Here is a 22,914-nt window from a genome sequence, read left to right as displayed (position 1 = left end):
TTACCTTAAGTTTCTGCAGATTGAGTTACATCGTTTAGAAAATGCCACACCTAGGGACGCCTGGGTGGTTCAGTCACTTAAGCAGCTGCCTTCAGCTCGGATCATGATCCCAGGGTCCTGAGATTGAGTCCCACATCAGGCTCCTTGCTCAGCAGGGAGCCTGCTTCTCCCCTGCCTGCCACTCCCCTCCTTGTGCTTGCTCTCTCCCTCTCTCTCTTTCTCTGTGTCAAATAAATAAAAATCTTAAAAAAAAAGAAAAAAAAGAAAAAGAAAAAGAAAATGCCACACCTGGATAACAGTCCCAAATCTTCTATGAGCCTTTAGACCTCAGACAACTTATCTAAATTTGGCCTGTCTTCTCAACTATAAGCTGAAATAATGCCTAACACAGATTACTGAAATAGCATATGACAAGGGTTTTGGCCCACAGTAGGAACTCACAAACTCTCAGTCCCTTTCCTCCTGCTTTTCTCAACCTAGCAGTCAAGTCAGCTCAGGACAGGTAGATCAAAAGTCTGCTCAGCCTTCTGAACAACAGATGTGATTGTCAACAAAATCTGGAGGCTTTCCCTCCCTTCTCTTATTTATGTTCTATAGAGTTCTCTATAAAGGCTTGTTTGCTTGGCACGGTTTTGTTATCTTTGAAGGCAGGAACTGTTTCTTAGATGTCATTTGCATTATTATAGTATGTAGTCCAACATTCACTTAGTGAAGTTGAGCTGGTTTCATCTCTGAATTTTTTGTAATAGTGACACTTAAACTTCTTTGGAGTTTCCAGAAATTTCCTACTAGGAAAGCAGATAAAATTAAATCCTACTTTTGAAAACATGCATTCAGACTAAGTGTAATTATTTGTAATTATTTGTGTACATTTCCTGGTCTTTTATCTCCAATTAACATTTGTCACACAATGAACTTTCATTAGACAGTTGTCATCATTAGACAAGCTTTACTAAAAGCATCATTAATTCTGATTTCATTTATTTAATAAAACCCTGTGGTTAATTAATATCCCTGTGTACATTTCAGAAGACGCTCTAATACCATGTATTATTCTAATACCCATATTATATATAAAGAAAAATTGAATATTTCAAAAACTTTGAAAGATTGCCTGTTTTTTTTTTTTTTTTAAAGAGTTTATTTATTTATTTGACAGAGAGAGACACAGCGAGAGAGGGAACACAAGCAGGCGGAGTGGCAGAGGGAGAAGCAGGCTTCCCGCGGAGCGGGGAGCCCGATGCGGGGCTCGATCCCAGGACGCTGGGATCATGACCTGAGCCGAAGGCAGACGCTTAACGACTGAGCCACCCAGGCGCCCCTAAAGATTGCCTGTTTTAAAATGTGTAAATACTATCATTTTTATCTTAGTTGAATCACATTTTTAAGTTTTTTTAAAAAAAATCACTGTAAGAGGCTTAGTCAGTTAAGCATCCAACTCTTGATTTCAGCTCAGGTCATGATCTCAGGGTGTGGGTTCAAGCCTGTGTCAGGGCTCTGTGCTCAGCAGAGAGTCTGCTTGAGACTGTCTCTCTCTTCCCCTTTGCCTCTTCCCCCACTCGTACTCTCTCGAAATAAATAAATTTTAAAAAATCACTTTAAGTTTTTTGATGTTACTATAGCAGTCTCCCCTTATTCTTGGTGGGTATATTCCAAGACCCCCAGTAGATGCCTGAAACCCTGGCTAGCACTGAACTCTCTATATATGTTTTCTCCTATACATACATATTAACTATGATAAAGTTTAAAGTAAGAGATATAACTAATAATAAATCGGACAGCTATAACAATATAGTACAATAAAAGTTATGTAAATATGGTCTCATTCCCTCTCTCTGAAAATATCTTATTGTACTGTACTTACCCTTTTTGTGATGATGTGAGATGACAAAATGTCTGCATGATAAGATGAAGTGAGGTTCACTGAATAATGTGACGATTGTGGCATAGCATTAGGCTACTATTGACCTGACAATACATCAGATAATATGTTAGAGAAAAAGGGGATAATGGTAGAACAGATTGTGTAAGGACTTGAGAGCTAGGTTAAGGAGTTTTGATCTTATCCAACAAACAAACAAACAAACAAAAAGTCCATTGAAGTATTTTACACAGGGAGCTATAAGATCTGATTTTTACATAGGGCCATTCTATAAAAAAATTATTGCAAAAGGCCAAGAATGGAAGCAAGGAAATTGACTGAGAAGATCACTTTAGTAGTCTAAGAGAGATTCAGTAATCCAGGAGAGGAGAATTGGGGGAAACTGTGGAGAATTGTAGGGAATTGTGAAACTCCCTTGAGTGACAGAAACATCCTATACCTAACAGGTGTATGTTTGACAATATAGTTATATACTTTATAAGTAAATAAATATAAAATATTAATATAACATGTTCTAATTACATATATAAATATAATAATATATTTATTTATATAAGTATAATGCAAGAAAACAATATAAAACCAGAAACTCATGCCTTTATCCTATATCTATTCAAGCAGAAAATAAAAATGATGAGGAAGAGGAATTGATGTGAGTGAATTTTTTTAATATTCCAGGGTACTATCTTCTAAAAATAGCTATTGGAAAAGATATAGGGTGGTTCTTAGGATACTGGGGACTCATGTTTCATATATCTCAAATTACTGAAGAACAATAAACAAGTACAGCAAGATTTTTGTCTCAAAAGACTCATCCTGACTCAATGGCTTTTTGGTCAGAGGAGTTTCAGGTGCTTTTAGACACAAACTACTGTGATTACTCTGGAGTCTGTGTCACCTTTAGCTCAGTTCCATATTTGAACTGATGTATGTTGGGTCAGGAGGGTCGAACAGGTTTAGTAGGTTGAATAGGCTTAGTAGATCCAGGGAAATGGAATTGAGAAGTTATTTTTGTTTTAATTGGACAAATAAGTGTAATGTTCCTAATTCTAAACACGTTCCTATAGAGACTCTAATGCATGGTTTGATGAGATTTTTTTCCCCTATCTCTTTCCAGAATGCTTCATACATGCAAAAAAATCCCCCTTTTGGTCATGGGGTAGAGAACATCCACACGTCTACTTAATTTATCCTTTGTAAAGATTAGATGGGCATCATGGAACTGAAGTTAAAGGTTTCTAAGTGATCAGAATCAACACATGTTTTCTTTTAGACCCGAGATTAATATTATATTCATATAACTCCTTAGACAAAATTTAAAAGAATATCTTAGGGAGAAAAACGTTATCTTTCCTCCACTCTTCCTCCTTAGAGAGGGCAAAAAAGTAAAAGAACTCTTGTGAGTTGACTAAATAAAGGTGTAACTACCTTCACATTCTCAGAGCCAAGATTCACCTTAAAAGCAAACATCAATACAATGTCAAAAACCTAATCGCCATTTCAAATACTGTACAAATGTTACAAATATATGTTGGCTTTGTTTTACTCCTCTTTGGGGTAGGTGAGTTTTTGTGAGTGTAAGCATTTTCCTGAATAGAAATTTTCTTTAGGAAATTTAAATCGTAAATGTTTAAAGGTACAAAGTGTCTTTCCATTACACCTCTAAAGGATAAGCAAGTCAAGTGATGACAAACAAGAGTTTGAGAGACAAAGGATGATTTATTTGCCAATAAAATGGCTGGAATCTGCTGGAAGGTGAATGTAAAAGTTTTCATCCAGGAATAGACAGAATTCTGGACAAGGACAGCAAATGAAGAGAGTGGAGGTTTTGAGAATGGGGAATCTTTTCTTTATGGTCCTCTGAAATTCTGGTGGTGGCAAACTCAAATGCATGCAGTGGTCAAGTAAGCAGCAAAAATAAGTGCAGCTGACAACTCAAGTAAAATGGAGAGTATGTGCCCCATTGCAAGGAAGCAGCCACTCCTCAGAGCCAGCCCATTGTTTCCAAAATGAAAAAATATGCTCAGTGTTTCCAGGTCTTCTAAGTTTTCATAAAAAGGAAAAATTAAGAGGACCATGACTTGTCCTAATTTTAAAATCTTATCTTTATAAATCCTACTACCCAAACAGAAATAGATTCAGCCTGTGGATCACACTTAGCAAGGTGCATAATAACTGAATGGTAGAAAGCAGTGGTTTAGGAAGTCAAACCCTTATCTTGAAGATAGAAGGAGAATTGGTTGACTGGGGATGTATTCTTCTGGACACAGAGTTCAGGTCAAAGTCTGACTATAACCTAAGGAGGAAGTGGCAGAGGTGAGGCATGAGTCCATCTCTTATGGGTCCTCTGCCTCCAGGGAGAAGTACTTGGCTCTCCTGTGTTTCAAGATGAAGAAATTATATCCTACCTTTCCTTAATCCTCACCTGCTGTTGTTTCCATTGAAATTACTGTGAGAGTAAGTTTAGGAAAGCTTGGGTTCTGTCAGGGTCTCAGGAGAATATAAGCAGCACAACGTCAAGGAGTCTAACCTGCTCTTTTTGCTTTCCCAGCAGCCAGACAAGCTGACTCAATGCAGGAGCTCAGTGAAGAGACCTGAGAAGAGTGCACTCACACTGTGCACGGGGGCGAGCACAGTCACACTTAATGAAGTGTGCCTTCATAAAGATGTTCCCCACATGAGGAGGTCTGTGTTTTTAGTCAGATAATGCTGGTAACTATTACAAAAAAGACTTAGAGAAAAAGACACTCAAGACAAGAAAAACAGGTGAAAGAATGTCTCAGAGAGAGAGGATAAGGAACTAAAATAGAGCAGTGAGATTAATTACTCATTAAAGCACCAGAGGGAAGGATCCTTTCAAAACACAGGCCACACATTTTTCTTCTCTATGCATTAGAGATATTGGGGTCAAGATTTCATATCACAAATGTTTCCAAAGATCTTTGCTTTCTAATAGATTATATTTCTATTTATTTATCTGATTAAAAACCAGCATTAACTAGTCTGGTAGTGCTCCGGTATCTTGATTTGAAAAGACCTTCAATGTTTCTTTAGATCTGGTTATATTATACATAATCACAGAACATTTCAGTTAAATAAAGACAGTGTGGGAAGGAACTATATTACGGATGGAAAATATTGACTTTCTGGAGATGCTGACAGTCATTTAAATACTAAGAGACTACTTCAGTCTCAAAAGTAAAGATATTGTCTCTCTTACAGGCAGCACATTTCATTTAGATAGTTGTGGGGTTATGTTGTTGTCTAGTTTCAATAGTTGAAGTAGGTTCAGATCCACTTGCCAAAAGGTACAGAATTGGTGTAAGTACTTCAGCTTCTCTTTCCTGCCCTTTCTAGCCAGTTAAGGAAAATCTGTTCTTCAAATGGCAATGTCTCATATACTGATTGCAAGCATTTCCATGCTTCCAAAGGTAGGAAATATGCTCCATGCCTGGGCTTTGGGCAGCTTCACTGGATTCTGCACCTATGTCATAAATCCACTATCTTAGTTGCATTCTGCTAAAATCAGAATCTGAGACCATGACTCATTTATTTGGTAGATGATCTCAGGAAGTAAGAATGAGGGAGTAGGGAGAGTGAGACCAGAGAAAGATTAAAAGTCAGCAGAAGAAGTTTTATTAAAGATACTTTAGTAGGCAATGGGGACACGACTGCAGGGAGTCTGCTTCTCCCTCTCCCTCTGCTCCTTTCCCAGCTTGTGCTCTCTCTCTCTCTCAAATAAATAAATAAAATCTTACAAAAAGAGAGAAGTGAATAATGTATAACCAGGATTAACTACATGAAAGGAAGGTGGTTGAGTTATTTATAAAGTGTCTTCTATCTCCCATTGTTTGAAGCATGCCTTGAAGGCTGTGCATGCATGGAGGCTAAGCTGGCTCCACGGTATAGGAAATGACTCTAGAGATGGAGCAGACATTCAGCAAGCACTTGTCTTGGGGAACTGTCATGATGACATGAGCTGAGAGCACTTAGAACTACTCACCTCAGGGGCACCTGGATGACTCAGTGGGTTGTGCGTCCCACTCTTGACTTCAGCTCTGGTCATAATCTTGGGATCCTAAGATAGAGCCCCACCTCAGGCTTCAGGCTGGGGCTGGGGCCTGCTTGATGAATCTCTCTCTCTCCCTCTCCCTCTGCTCCACCCGCCCTTTGGTCATGCGCTCCCACCCTTTCTCTCTCCCTCTGTCTTTAAAATAAAAAAAAGAAAGAACTACTCATTTCATATGCAGCTGAAATCAGAAGCTGGCCAAGAGGCATAACTGGGAACCAGAAGTGTTTGCTAAGTTTACCTCAGAAAATATATCAAAGCCTATTTTCTAGAAATACTCCTGTAGACCTGCTACACTCTATATGCATTTGGTCTTTACCATTCAGTTGACCTCAATCCTATAAGAAGACAGATGTGTAAATCTTACTTGGAGTCTGCTTTTCACACCTAACTCTTCTCTCAGTTTGTACCAAAATCTCTGTTTATGATGGGAGATTATTAGTATTATAATATTCTCACAGTGGGACAGAGGTTACAGGTATATTCTTCAAAATGGCTTTACCAGAAAGCCCTGTATTTTGGAAGTTCCTGAGCCTTCAGGACTAAATCTCCTAATCTGATTTACTCCTATCTTTGGGTACTCATACCTATTAGAACCTGGGAAGAAGGAAAATATTAAGAAACAAAACCACCAGTGCCTAACATTTTGAATTGTCCTATTATTATTATTTTGGGTACTCAATGGCCTTGAGCATCATTCTGATTAATCATTTGCTTGCATAATAAAGTATTTTTTAATGATAGTATATAAAATATATTTTAATAACATATCTATAGAATTTCTCTAGGCCCAATTTCTCTGTAAAATATCAAATGGACACATTTATGACATATAAATAGCATTGCCCTAGAAAACTAAATATAAGTGGATAATGACCTATAAATATCTGATAATTGATACACTTTTATTAGGCAGTATATCATCTCAACCATTATTTTTAGCATCTTATTTTGTAGAATATAAAATATTAACTGCCTCAAGATTGTTATACATTACATAAAGAATTACCAACGATAAGGTCACTTGGCTTAATTTGCCCTTGGTTTCCTTTTAGAAAGATTTATTGTGAGTTAATGAGTAAAAGAAAAGGTCTAAATTTTACATTTTAGGTCACTTTTGGATTTATTGCATATAACTATTTTACTTTGTAATATTAAATCCAATTACATTGCCTTTGAATTTAGAATTGGTGTTATGGTGTTATGGATTCACATATATACATGCTTTTAATTCAGAATGAGCTGGATATGCAGAGTTTTCTTTTTCAGCATATAAGCAGTAAAAACTTCTCTGAATGGTTTGCCACAGTATCAATAAGTCAATATCATAAAAGTGAGAATTTTATTTCCTATTTTAAAAAAAGTTTATTTTAATGGCATTATGGAAAGTAAATGAAAAGAGAAAACACTTAAAGCTCTATAATCACTAAGCAGTTACATGCATTAACACATAAAAAAGTTAAAATCAAATACAATTAAATCAAATTACTTTAAGTGTATAATGTTTTAATATATATATAATATATATAAGTATATATCATATATAGATAGATAGGTAGATAGATAGATAATGTATTTGAATGATTTTAATGTCCTAGGCACTTTTCTAGGCACTGAGATACCACAGTGAACAAAAGACAGAAAATATCCTGCCACTGAAAAGATTCAATTCTAGCAGGAAGAGATAAATTAATAATTAAGTGGTATAATGATTAGACAGTGGTAATTGCTATGGAGGAACAAAGGAAGGCAGACAGAGGAAAACAGTATTATTTTTATGTAATGTAGAAAGGTCTCTAAGAGGAACTCATGTTTGAGACCTGATGAAATAAAGGAGAAAACTATGCTCATGTCCGAGGGACATGATTCATACCCAGATAGAACAGTAAGTCAACTGGGAGAGTAAGGGAGAATATAGCAGGAAATGAAATCAGAGACGTAGCCAGGGTCCAGGCTGATACAGGATCTAGTAGGGCAAAGTGAGGAGTGTATGTTAACATCCAAAGCATCATGGGAAGCACTGGAGTATTTTGAGGTTGAGAGTGAAATGATCTTTTTTATATTTTTAAATGATCACTCTGGGAGCTGGATGAGGGATATATTTTAATATGTTTTAATGCAACAAGAGTGAAAGACGAAAACTAGTTAAGATATTATAGTCAAGGCAAGAAATGATGATGGCTTGGATGAAAGTCATTGTAATGCAGATTGTAAGAAATGGTTGAATTAAAATATATTTTGAAGATGCAGCCAATGGGACCTGCTGACGGACTTTAGGGTGAAGTATAAATAGTCAAAAATAACTCCATGATTTTGGCCTGAGAAACTGGTGAACAATGGTGCCATTCACTGAGATGGAAAACACTGGTGGTAGAGCAGGGTTGAAATAAACCCTTAAAACTGGGGAATCAGATGTCATATGGACTTCTAAGTGGAAATGTTTGAGTATATGAGTTGGGGGTTCAGGGGAGAAGCCAGAACTCATGAAACAAATTAGGTAATTTTCAATATATGTATGGTATTTAAACAAACAAAAACACAGATGAAATCACTTAATGAATATATCTAGAGAAAGGAGAGCAAAAATGAAGTTCTGAACAGTTGAAGGATCCACTAAAGGAAACAAGACATTAGTGATTGTGGAAACATGGAGCCCAAGATTAGAAAGTGTTTAAGTAGAAGGGATGGGTAAAATGCTACTGATAATATAACTAGCATGAGGAAAAATAATTTGCCTTTGAATTTGGCAGTGTGGGGCTAATTGGCGACCTCCAACAAGAAGAGTTTAATTTTAGTCTTGGGATTAAAAGCATGATTTGGAAAAGGGTTTGAAAAAGAATGAGAAGTGAGGAAATGGACACTCAATATAGACAATGGATTTTGATAATACTGTTTCAAAGAGAGAGAAACAGAAGTGTAAAGGAGAAAAATTAAAAATGAGATGAGAAAGAGGTAAATACTATTTACATGCTGGTAGTAGTGACATAGTATGGAGGGAAGAATTTATATTACAGAGAATAATTCCAGGATGAATATCCTTTGTGATAAAGTGATAAAGGACAGAATCAATTTACCAGTGGAAGGGTTAACCATGGACAGGAAGAGAGAAAAATGGAAAAAACACAGTATATGAGTGCAAATTCACATAGAATGGCAGTTGTTAGAGAAAAGATAAATTCTTTTCTGATCACTTTTATTTTCTCAGGAATATGAGACAAAGTTAGAAGTTGAGATTTAAGTAGAGGAAGGACTTATGGGGATTTAAAAAGAGAAGAAAGAGCTAGGAATAATAGGCTAGGATATCGGGAAGTTGAATTGATTAGAGAGAAGTCACATTGTCATGCAGCACCAAGGGCTTCCTTAAGGTCTGTATTCAAGAAGTCAAGGTAAGAATATCAAGTGTGTGTATGTGTGTGTGTGTACATGTGTTTTTTCTCCTGGTCTACACAATCCATATAAGAGAAAAATATATGGAAAGTTGAAATTAATATCAGAGTTGAGTTTTTTTAAGGTGAGTATTATGGAATGGGAGAGGGGTAAGATAATGGAAGCAAATGAAGCAGTGATTATAATTGTGAGCCACAGTATTTAGGCTGGGACAGGAGGAGATAAGGATTTGGTGGGGGAAGAGGCAAAAATGGTGGTCTGGAAGTGGTATTAATGAACAAGAATTCTTGAAAGACTGTGTGTTTCCTTCTACTTCTTCAGGTGAGCTATGCCAACCTTTTACCCACTGCTTTGCTTCTTTCCTCCTATGACTTCTGTCCTCTTTTTGTACTACTTTGCCCTGTGCTAGAGACCATATTGGTCTGTTTATTTCCCCTAAGTTCCACTAACACACAATCACTTTATAGTACACTTTCATTAGAGGTTTGAAGTAATAATTCAAAGCAATTAGAAAAAACAGTTGAATTTTACATATTGTTCCCCTAAAAATGTGTTGGCTGTTTCTAACAAACAGAACTATCTGGCCCTAAGGTTCTGGTTTATCAAAATCTTGTCAAACATCTTTCCCTGATGATGATCCCTATCTCCACCTCCATTTCTTTCTAGGAAAACCAGTGAAAGGGAAAAGGCCCATCAGTAATGACATTTCAGATTTCTCCAATAAAATAGATGGCATTTGTGCTCACTCACACACAGTACAAAAATCACCAGTCAAGGACTTTTCATTCACTCAGAGTTTTCGATTAGCATTTTACTGGTTCTCTCTTAGATATTAACTGATAATCAGGGAGTATCTGATACTAAAACACACACACACACACACACACACACACACACACACACCCCTCTAAATAAAGAGATACATAAAAAAAAGAAAATATACACAGAGGAAAAAATGAAATTTGGAAATTAAGATAATGCAAAGGCTAAAATAATTGAAAATCCTATGAATATTATTATAGAGAAAAAAGAAAAAAGAAAACTTCTTATCAATAAAAGTTAAAGGATGCCCTAAAAATATTAGACAAGAATGAGTTTTTGGAAATTAAAAATGAGAGCAAAATGTTCTTTAACAATGTAATAAAGATATTGGAAAAAACATATGTCTACCAAACTGAGCAAAAATAAAATGAAAATAAAAAAGGAAAACTGATATGGTTATAATAATATTAACAGTGACATTTTGACTAAAATTTTTTTGATGTAATCATTTTGGGAGGAAGTAGTGGGAAAAATGTGTATAAGCTGGTGAATAGAAAAGGTGATAACACAGCTAAATATTTTCTACAGGAAAAATTATTTAGATAATGTGAAAAATTGAAAAAAAATCAAGAAATAGCAGTATAAGCATGCTATTTAGAAATATGAAAGCAAATGGTTCCTGGGTGGGGCAGTTGGTTAAGCATCTAACTCTTGTTTTTGGCTCAGGTCATGATCTTGGGGTTGCAAAATCAAGCCCCAAGTCAGGTTCCATGCTTGGCACAGAGTCTGCTTGAGATTTCTCTCTCTCCCTCTCCCTCTGCTGCTCCACCCTGCTCATGGTCTTTCTCTAAAATAAATAAATAAATAAATAAATCTTAAAAAAAAAAAAAGAAATATGAAAGTAAAAACCAGAAGAAATATCTAAGAATATTGAAAGAAGTTGCTTCTGGGTGCAGGTTAGTTATACTTTCATGTTTGCCCTAAAATATTATCCCCCCACTCCTCAGCCTGCTTTAAGTGAAATCATGGTTAAGTACAGGGCCTACATTACACATAAGTGTGGAAATGAAAGCATTTTGATGAATATGCAAATCCTCAAAATCTTAAACTTAGATTAGTCTTTGTACACAATGTCTGCTTTTTTCCTAGCTAGCAGACTGCTGCTAGACTTCCAGCCACAACTAAAATTCTTAGATGTTTCTCTACTTGATTTGTGATGTGATGATGAATTTTTAAATATATTTTTATATATACACTATGAAGATTCTAATATCCTCTGGAAATATCAAAGCTTCTTTATTAGTTTAACCTCTTCCCTTAATAGTCCAGGTATATAAAAATATAAAAATCTGTTACTAGGGAAATAATTTCATCTTTATAGGTTATTAAGTGTAAGTTTGGTTCTTCATCTGTCTCTCTCAATCTACCACTTCATCTATACACATAAGTATGTGTGTACCAAATGGCATGTCAATCTCAAACCAAATCAGTTTTTCCATGGCCTTCCCTGACTGCTGTTTAAGTTTCCCTCCACAACTCCTAACCTTATTCCAGCCCCCTATAATTATTTTCCTACACAATTTTTCTCCATGGCAATTAATATAATTTGCTGTGTATCATGTTATAATGTCTCCCAGATATATCTATATTAGGGAGAGAGTAAGTATGAGTGAATTATGTTTATGGTCATAGCTTTCTAGTAGAAGTATGAGAATTCAACCCTCCAACCCGTCCAGGAAGTTGCCAGTCTCTGATACACCTGGCCTGAAATGACAGCTAAATCATCTCAGAATTGACTGTATCTACAAAGACACCTTGGCTACCCCAATTACTGCCTAGTAAATTCACCTGAAGGCTCATACTAGACCATCTAACCAGGTGCGAGACCCACTTTTACAATGGCAAGTGAGGTGGGTATTGGTAACTTTCCAATAAATCTTGAAATTAAGAAGAAAGCTCATTCCTTTTAATATGAGAAACCTACACTAATTAACCAAAAACCAAGCATAATTTGCTGAGCTCAAAATACACATTTTTCTTTGGAAAATAGGCCAAACCAATTCAGATTTAGTGACTGAAAGGAAGCCCATGGAATCGTAAGTGGGCTTCCCATTAATCAATTACATAATATATGCTTTATGAATGTATGTTTATGAGAGCATCATTCCAGAACAGCTTGAATTCCCAAAGTAAAAGTAAATAAAAAATGTTTCAGAACCCAATGAATCAATGAGAGGGAGTTAAAGATTTTTTCATCAGAGACGGAAAGGGAACATAGTTTGATTAATCGATGATTAGTTATACACCTTAATATTTATATATTATTAATGTTCATCTATTCATGAATAAATATTGAGCATGTATGATATGCTACATATAGACATGTTTCACCATCTCTACTTTGCAATCCTGATCTAATCTATCACTTAAAACTACAGCTGATCCTTGAACAACATGGTTTTGAAATGCACGGATTTTAAAAAAATAAATACAGTATTGTAAATTTATTTTCTCTTCTTTATGATTTTCTTAACATTTTCTTTTCTCTAGCTTACTTTATCATAAAAATACAGTACGTAATACATACAATATACAAAATGCGTGTTAATCAACTGTTTCTGTTATTGGTAAGGCTTCTGGTCAACAGTGGGCTATTAGTAACATTTTGGAGAGTCAAAAATTTTACGTGGATTTTCTACTGCAAGGGGGTCGGCGCCCCTAACCCTCATGTTGTTCAAGGGTCAACTGTAATTCCAAAGCCTCCTGATTTCTCTCTCTGCTGCTACTGAAACTCTGCAGTCTATTCTTCAAACAGGAGTCAGAGTCTTTTAGTAAGCATGTAAGTGAGAAAAAGCCTTTTATTTTAAATCTCTCCCTCCTCAAGCGTCATTTCTTGCTTCCTTTTTAAACAAATAAAAACCTTCCTTTACTAAATTGTGCATGTTCACTCTCAGCAATATAATTTTCTCACATTCTCTCTTAAATCCACTTCAAACAGACTTCTGCACCCTCCCCTCCAGCCAAACTGCTTCCTGGACCATGTCATTAATGACATTTGCATTGCTTCTGCAATGGTCAGAACTTAGTCCTTATTTTATTTGACCTAATAATACATTTGACACTGTTGGTTATTGTCTCTACTTGAAAGAATTAACATGGCTTTCTGCATTCCATCTGTCCTTGTTTTTCTTCCTCTATCACTGACTGCTCTTTTCAATTTCCTTTATAGGTTCTTCTTCCTCTCACGGACCCCTAAATATTGCAGTGCCCCTGGGTCAGACCTTGGTCCTTTTCCCTGTTCTATCTACATTCACTTCTTTGTGATCCTATCCAGTATTATAGTTGTATATCTGATGACTCCCCAAATTTACATTCCTGTTCCAGACTATATCGCACAGTCAACTGTGTACTCAACTTTTCCACAGGGGTGTATAATTGGCAAATCGATCTTAAAGTTTGAAACAACACTAAGCACATTAGCTTTCAATAAAAATAGAGAGGTTGTGAAAATAAATAAAAAAAAGAACATGTTAATCCTTCAAACTTTACAATGAATTTAAAATAGAACAATGTGTTACATCAAATAATTTTACAAAATGTGTTTCTCATTTATACTGAGCTCAGTATGTCATTTCCTATTTTAACAGTGTTAGTAAGCAATAAGCAGCAGAAAACAACAACATGGTGAATGGCATTGTGAGGTTGAATCTATGGTCCCAAACAAAAGTTCCAAGAATTTGGAATACGATGGGCAACATGACATTTAGAAAGGATACTGTTTTATTGCCAAAACATACTGCCTCTTACTTATGTAATGAAATCTGTAGATAAGGGTTTAATTTTTTTTTTTTTTTTAATTTAAGCAGAGACTTTTGTGCATGCGACCATTGTTACCAAGGTAACCTTCTCTGACGCCATCTGTCAGGATTCCTCAGGAAAGACACCTGCATATTTTTTGTTCAAGCCACTTAACTTTTCCTTGCCTTCTGATCACGTATCTGATTGAAATACTTCTAATTTTTTTTAATCAGTTTTGCTTTCCAATCTTATTTCTATTTTTCTAGTGTTTTTTACTCCTGCAAGTATAGAATGTAATATTAGCTACACTTAAACTAGTTTCCCTCAGGAAAGGAATCCAAGAGATCCCAGTGGTGTAAAATTCAGACATTAATAAATTGAAACTTGAGATTTCAATACATTTTTGCTGGACTCACATAATTAATATTGGTATACAAAAATAATAAAGCTTTTTGTATTTCATAAATGCAGTTTCTCAGCAGAAGTTTAGAGAGCTAATGAATTTTCCTTTCCATAGCTTCTTGGTGATTTTTGTCTTTTAACATTTGTGTTGTGGAATAGATATTAAGACAGCTAACTCCAAATTTTATTTTTCTGCTAGAACTTTAAATTCACAATGACTCCCTGATTTCTGGCATGTAAGTATATTTAAAAGAGCTAATCTTATTACATTTTTAATGACACTTGTGTAATTGATATGACAGTATTATTTCTCTTAGATTATTCATACACTGATACTTCTTTATATTACAATATAAACATAATTCAGATACATTTCAATTCAAAAAGCATAAAAGTATAAAATACCTTGAAATATAATCCATATATTTCTTAGCTGTTAGCAAATGATAGATTAAAAAGCATAATTTTTGTTTTTATTAATTTTTTTTTTACAAAAAACAAAGAGTCTCTTGCATGTCCTGTTCTACCTGCATGTACCAGGTTATTTCAGGTTCTGGAGAGTAAATATAAGATTGCCACTTATTCACAGATAGCAATATGATGATACAGACAGAGCAGGCAGGGGTTTACCTGTATAACCAGGAGCACAGAGGCAGTTGTCTCCACCAGTTTTGCTGACACAATCTTCTCCATCTAGACAAGGTGGGATTTCACATTCACTCATATCCAACTCACACAAAGGTCCATGGTACCCTGGTTCACAATTACACACAAATCTAGAGAAAAGTAGGAAAACGAGAAATCACATGTTAACAAAAAGCATTTCATTATATACATAATTCATATGTATATATTAAATTTTAGCCTTTTATTTTATTTTATTTTTTTATTTTTTATTTTTTTAAAGATTTTATTTATTTGACAGAGAGAGACACAGCGAGAGAGGGAACACAAGCAGGGGGAGTGGGAGAGGGAGAAGCAGGCTCCCCGAGGAGCAGGGAGCCCCATGCGGGGCTCGATCCCAGGACCCTGGGATCATGACCTGAGCCGAAGGCAGACACTTAATGACTGAGCCACCCAGGCGCCCCTAAATTTTAGCCTTTTAACTTAATTTAGATAAATGGCAATATTTTCTCTTCATTTTTTTTCCCTTGGAGAAAATATAATTCACCTTTGTTGGTTCACAGCCTCGAAAGTTCCCCAGGTGAAATTTGAAACTGGTCCCCACTGATGCAAGGCAAGGAGAGCCAGAAGAAAGAGACAAGCCACTCCAAATTGGTGGGGGACAGTTTTAATAAGCAAAGGAACTTGTATTCCAGGCTTGTGTTGGGCACCCGCAAGACAAGTAGATCTTCACACCACTCCCCAAATCTTAAAAGTTTATATAAAGGCATTAATGAGGTTGTCATGTATACAGTCCAGATGACACCAATAACGCATTACTCTCTTAAGACTCTGTCACTGAAGTGGTTCCTAATTGGAAATAGTAGACAGAACATACATTCCAAGGACAAGAGAGAGAGTGAGGTGCCTCCTAACTGCCAGGATCCAGTTTGCAGATCAACACGAGGTCATGTCCTCTCAATGACTTCTTTAACGACCCTCTAGATATTTTTCCCCTTGAATGTTCTTTTTGTGAGAATTTTTTTAAATGAATGTATTTGAATAAATAATTAATATAACTTTGATAACTACTATTGAGCTTAATTGTGTACTGTATATTTTATTATAATATAAATATAAATCTTTAACTATCTCCCTATGTTAAAAATTGAAGATTACCCTGTCCATGGATTGAATGATGTTTCTGATATGGAATCCCTTCTGGTTAAATTAAAAAGATCATTTTAGCAAAAACAACCTTATTACTGCTTAATTATATTGACAGATGTTGGAGAAATTGGATGTAATTCAATGATTTGATGTCAGGTTCAAAGTATCATGCACTTAATAGAGGAAGTGACTCCCAAGAGCCTTGCCTTTGAGAATGGTTTCCAGATATTTCAACTGAACTTCCTTTCAATATCCAACTCTCCCCTCTTTATCTTAAACATCAGCCTCTGATGAATCTGAGTTACTAAGTTCAGATATGTCTCTGGACTTTAACTTGGAAATGTTTCTTGCTCCTATGTGGATTTCTTTTTATTGATTCAGATCCTGTCTCAAAGGGCCCTTGATTCTTTCCTTTATAGTCTATGCTATAGCAACAATCTATATAACTATGTGTGGCAGAATTACCCTGAATTTATTTTTAGTCTATTCCTCGATATTGTGCTGGACATGTTTTTATCTCAGCATCTAGTCAGTCTGTATCTATTTTCCAGAAGATAGAAGACCAATTCTCCTGAGATGGAATTGTGACTAGTTTTAGTTATATATATGTAAAATAACATGAGTAAAATAACAACCAAATAATCAATGACAAGCCAATAAATAATGCTAAGAAGAGAAAGCAATAATTTAATCTTTGTTTCTGCATTCATAGAAAAATATTAATGAAAACATAAAACTAATTTCCATAGATAAAATTAAATTGAGAGAAAATGCACCTAGAAAAACAAGTTCTAAATAGTTTTTTTTCTTTCTCCTTTTGTAGAAGTCTAAATAAAACTGCTTTACCAGGTTTTCTTGTAATGCTTTTGAAACAGATTTTTATTCTGATTTTTTGAGGGAATTCTTTCTAATTAACTTTAGTTTCAACTTAATTGTAATTAGAAAAACATAACCACTGGAAATCTAACATGCCCATGCTCCTCTTTTACTCATGTACCACATATTAACTGATTGAATGCCAGATGTTAGTCCTGTACCCAGATCCAAGTGTAAATAAGGCTTCGGCTTATTTTTAAAATTCTCATAAAGAAGTTAGGGACATTCATATGTAAACATTACAGTAAATATATGCCAATTGAGAAAGGTGTGAAGTCCTACAGAAACAGAGCTGAATGTTAGAGAAGGTGACAGGAAAGGTTTTACTGGTTAGTGAATAAAGAGTGGGATTTTTGTATCAGTTGGACAGAAGGCATTAAAATTCCACGTGCAATGTCATGCTGGTGTAAAAGAGAACTGTATTTCTCAAGAGCATTCCATGTGACTAGGATCTTGACCAAAATCACTTTTTAGGGTGATCCAATTACTGATTCTTGAATTTGTGTTCAAATAGCAAAAATTTTCTCCATCTCCACTTTCTCACTAGAATCTTCCAATATAGTCCAGATAATGTAATGAATCTTTTAAATGCCTCACTAAAATCAAGATATGTTTGTTAATGATACTCTCATTGATTGCTATTGTGTATTCCCAGTGAATCGATAATTCTGAGGGATCACAGGGTAGGTGGGAGTTGGATAGTGTTTTCAGTCGTAGCACTAAAAGGTGTATGCAAGAAATAATTTTTTTTCATACTAATAGATTACATTACTACACAATATAACAGATAATGACTCTGATCTCAATTTACACATCTGTTACATGTCCTTAGGACAGTTCTATCATACTTCCAGAAATTACAAAATCTATTCTTTACTCTGTAAGGCTGAATATTAGAAATTATTTTGGGACATCTTTCCTCTCAATGATAAATTTATAATAATGATCATTGATTTTTCTCAATCTTTTATAAACAGAAATTTATTCATTAAATTTACAGAATTCTCTGTGTGTGTGTGTGCATGTGTGTGTGTCTTTCCCCTCTTTCTCTCTGTTTGAAAACCAGGAAATATCCATATCCCTTGCCTTTTGCCACCCAGATTTTGTTTTCTGTATTTACAAAAACCTTGAATCTCTGTGTCTAGTCTTTTCCAGGAGACTTAAAATATGTATGTACTCTCTCCCTTCCTTCCCCCCACCTCCTTTTCTCTCTTCCCTGCCCTTGCTCCCCACAGCTCCTCTTCTTCTCAAATAGGAGAGGTAGGCAAGGACAGCACATTCTCAACTTGTTCTCTCTGTACCTACCGTGGCCCTTCAAACCGTTAAAAAATCAAAGTGCATAAGGTATGTCTGAAAGGAACCTCACCAGATTCTTCCTCCTACTGGCCTCCAGCTAAGACAATTCCTTCAGCTTTGGTGTATTTTCCCTTCCATTATTAGCTGCTGAGGGCCCCATCCCTACATTATGCAGACCATGTCTACCTAGGTTATGGGGAAAAAGTAAAAGTGAACCTTGATTTTTATTAATGTCTTAAGTGACTCAGTTAATCTTATAGTAATATTGATTTGTATGTTAAAAGTCTCTAAAACATTTCTTCTCTTGATGAAACCCTATTTTAACAACTTTTAAAACACAAATATGCATATATTAAAAATATCTTGTTTCGAAGCAACAATTAAGACCATGAAATTTGTAATATATATATATATATATATATTTAAAGATTTTACTTATTTATTTGACAGAGAAAGACACAGCGAGAGAGGGAACACAAGCAGGGGATGTGGGAGAGGGAGAAGCAGGCCTCCCGCAGAGCAGGGAGCCCGATGCGGGGCTTGATCCCAGGACCCTGGGATCGTGACCTGAGCCGAAGGCAGACACTTAAAGACTGAGCCACCCAGGCGTCCCTGTAATATATTTTGATAAAATGGAAATTTCTAATTTAAATTCAAAGCTTTATTTCAAAAGTTTTAGTGGAATTAAATAGTTTGTCAAGGTATTGAACATTTTTTGTTCAAATTTCCTTTAATTTGATAGTGACCTAAAATTTTCCAGATAGGTTTTCAAGATACTTTTCCAAAACCAAAATACATTTTAACAGGTGACTTCTAAAGAAAATTCAGTACATTGAAAAAAAGTAGAGGTAAAGAAGAGTAACTTTGTTTTACATAAAGTGATATTGCCATAATGAAAGGGGAGGGAAAAATGCAAGATAATCACAGGGACTTGTAGCTCCAAAATGAGGCCCTGCTTTACATTATTCTTAAAATTATTCTTTTATCTTCTTCTTATCTTATTTCAGATGAGAAAGAAGTTAATTAGTAGAGAAATTGTTTTTATGCTTCTAGGAAGCTGAGTTATTTTAAAATATACCATTATATTGATTAAATCATATTATAAGATCCAATATATAAATCTTTAATGAGAGTTTTAATTTAATCTTTTATGAGAGTTTTAATTTTAAAATGTACTTGCAGTATTAAAATTTCATATATATTTCTTCCAAAAGATCATTTTATAAAAACCTAGAGTCCAAAACACAAAAATAAAACAACAAACTGCTGCAGGAGAAACTTTATGATTAGAACATGTTAGCCTATGTTACAGCTATTCAAATTTTGAGATAATTTATAATACATTTTAAAGTAATTTCTACCTCTTTCTTGTAATTCTATACTGCATTCCTGAACCATAGTTCTTTATAATAATGTCATTTCTTAATCAAAAAGTGAACAATCTATTTTTATTAGTGACATGGGTAAGGATTTTCACACTAAAATTTCATGAAAAAGTTAAAGTTCAATAAACCCTTTAGATAATATTTAAAAATTTTAATCAGTTATAAGATATGTAAAATTCACCATCTGTTCTTTTATAATTTTTAATGGATAAAAGCATATTTAAGTATACAAACATACATAATGAAAAGTAAATACAATACTTGTAAAATTTGCACATGGAAAAACTACCAAATTTAATATTAATCTAAGAGAATATTGAACATGCTATGTTCATACATCTTTAAGATGGTGTACTTTAAGGTGCTATAAATTCTGTGTATCTCAAGCAAAAAGAAGAAGAAAAAGTAAACCAACTTTTTTCTACCCAATATATTTGCTCCACAGAGTGATTATCTTTAAAATAGTCTTTATATGTCATTATTATAATTTTACTACACATGGGTGTGGAAACAATGGGGTTATGGAAAAGTGTTCAGTAGAATATAAATCATTTGGATTAATAACTGGTTTCTAGGCAAACAATTTACAGAAGAATGTACAGATTTTTGTCTCTTAGTTAAATGTACATTAACCAGCCATTTTCGACTTTGTAATGGTAAAGAACTGCTAAACTCATGAACATCACACACCAATTGGTCACAATATTCTTGTTGATAATGATTTGTGTGTGATAATCACAGCCCTTTGGAAATTTTTCTTCTATATTCTTTGAATGAACCAGACACTGTTATTGTAATTGTTCTGGTAAATTCTTGCCTTATCTGTAAATTTTTCATAGTTCAATATTATTGTCAGTGATCTAAGTAAACTGATAACTGTGACTTATAAAGACATTAGTTCTATTGGATAACATATGCTATCAAATGTCAGAAAATGTCAATTGTAGTGTCCAGTTTTGCAATGGTTTGTAATTGATCTGGGCCTGTTATCCGTATGCTGTCATATCTCAAGCAATTCATCTTTAAATACTGTCATTAGGATTAAGTATTAATTATTGCAGACCCCAGTTTCAATAACCAAAGTAGAGAGTGGAACAGATTAAAAACATAGATGTAATAATAAGTACATTATATAATAATTACTATTTTTAATATTTTTCTCATGTGTCTATAGTTTAATTTGTACTGAACATACACGAATTGGTTTTAAATGAATTGTTAGATTATTTCAAAGATTTTTAATGGTAAGTTAATATCAATATGCTAAAAACACATAAAAAAGTACTTTATATCAAAAAATATATTCTTGGAAAACAGATAGGATACGAAAATGTGATTACTTATATTTCAGCTGTTGATTTTTTTGTCTTTGAAAGATTTTAATGCATTGAAAATGGATTTTATTATAACAATTTAAACAGAGTAATTTTCTGAGAATAGAATAATCAACATCCATATACCCATCATCCGTATTTAACACATCTCAATGTTTTTCCATGTTGCTGAATAATTTTAAGGAAAATGTATAAAACATATATATGAAAACCCTTTGTATACATCAAGATTCATTTTTCATCCCTTTCTACTGGGAGGAAATCACTATTCTTAGATTGATGTGCATTCTTCAAAATATGTTTTAAAATTTCAGTAAATATTATATTAATGTCTCCAAAATGAAATAATTATGTACAAATTTAATAATATATGTACATGATTCATATGAGAAAAGTACAAAACTGATGAATGAAATCAAAGAAAAATTAAATGTAGAGATACTACATGTTTATGGATAGAGGGACTATACTGTCAACATGTCAGTTCTGCCCAACATAATCTCTAGATTCAATGAAATCCCAATCAAAATCCTAGCAAGTTATTATGTGGATATTAATAAAACAATTCTAAAGATTACAGGGAGAAGCAAAAGACTCAGAATTCAATGTTGGAGAACAAAGTTGAAGGACTGACACTGCCTGACTTTAAGACTTACTATAAACCTACAGTAATCAAGATAGTGTGGTATTATCAAAAGAATAAACAAATAGATCAATGGAACAGAATAGGGAGCTCAGAAATATACCCACATAAATACTGTCAACTGATCTTTGACAAAGAGGCAAAGGCAATTCAATGGAGAAATGTTTTTTCAACATATGGTGTTGGGACAACTGGACATCCACATTGAAAATTTAAAAAAATCTAGACACACACCTTAAACTCCTTGTATAAATTAACTCAAAATGGATAAAATACTCAATGAAAAATGCAAAATTATAAGAACTCCTCGAAGAAAGGAGAAAATCTTGATTATGTTGGGTGTGGTTGTTTTTTAGATATGACACCAGGGTATGATCCATGAAAGAAAGAATTGATAAAGATGGGCTTAATTCAAATTAAAATTTCTGTTCTGTGAAAGACGATGTCAGAGAATGACAAGAAAAAGCCACAGACTGGAAGAAGATATTTGCAAAAGACAAAGGATTATTATCCAAAATATAGAAATACTAAAAATTCAATAATAAGAAAACAAACAATCCAATTTTAAAAATGGGCCCATGAACCATTCGAGACGATGGACTCTGAAAAACAAACTGAGGGTTCTAGAGGGGAGAGGGGTGGGAGGATGGGTTAGCCTGGTGGGTATTAAAGAGGGCACGTTCTGCATGGAGCACTGGGTGTTATACACAAACAATGAATCATGGAACACTACATCCAAAACTAATGATGTAATGTATGGTGATTAACATAACAATAAAAAATTTTTAAAAAAAAGGGCCCATGATCTCAACAGATACTTCACCAAAGAAGACCTACTGATGTCAAATAAGCATATGAAAAGATGCTCCACATCATATGCCTTGAGGTAAATGCAAATCAAAACAACGAGATACCACCACACACCTTTTAGAATAGCCCAAATCCAGAACACTGACAATACCAAATGCTCATAAGAATGTGAAGCAACAGGAGTTCTTTTTTTTTTTTTTTTTTTTAAGATTTTATTTATTTGAGAGAGAGAGAGAGCACAAGCCGTGGGGAGAAGCAGAGGGAGAAAGAGAAGCAGACTCACCACTGAGCAGGGAGCCTGATCCTAGGACCCTGAGACCACAACTAAGCCCAAAGCAGATGCTTGACCTTCTGAGCCACCCAGGCACCCCAGCAGGAGCTCTTGTTCACTGGTGGTGGGAATGCAAAATGGTCAAAGCATTTTGCAAAAATGCAAAAAAAGCAGCCAATTTAGAAAATGGTTTGGCAGCTTCTTACATAATATTTTACTAAATAAT

The 22,914-nt window shown here is 34.5% G+C and overlaps 1 protein-coding gene across 2 annotated transcripts in view; it reads right to left on the bottom strand.

Annotated features, from left to right (window-relative positions):
- EYS (EGF-like photoreceptor maintenance factor) overlaps positions 1-22,914 on the bottom strand; it is a 1,566,128-nt gene that overhangs the window by 1,011,158 nt on the left and 532,056 nt on the right. For both annotated transcript variants that reach the window (XM_078055169.1, XM_078055170.1), the window contains exon 17: positions 14,931-15,076. In XM_078055169.1, coding sequence (XP_077911295.1) covers positions 14,931-15,076 — 146 coding nt within the window. The remainder of the gene's footprint in view (positions 1-14,930; positions 15,077-22,914) is intronic.

Source organism: Halichoerus grypus, chromosome 9 (genome assembly GCF_964656455.1).
Source record: "Halichoerus grypus chromosome 9, mHalGry1.hap1.1, whole genome shotgun sequence".
In the NCBI taxonomy this organism is placed as follows: Eukaryota; Metazoa; Chordata; class Mammalia; order Carnivora; family Phocidae; genus Halichoerus; species Halichoerus grypus.
This window is presented reverse-complemented; position numbering and strand designations above follow the sequence as displayed.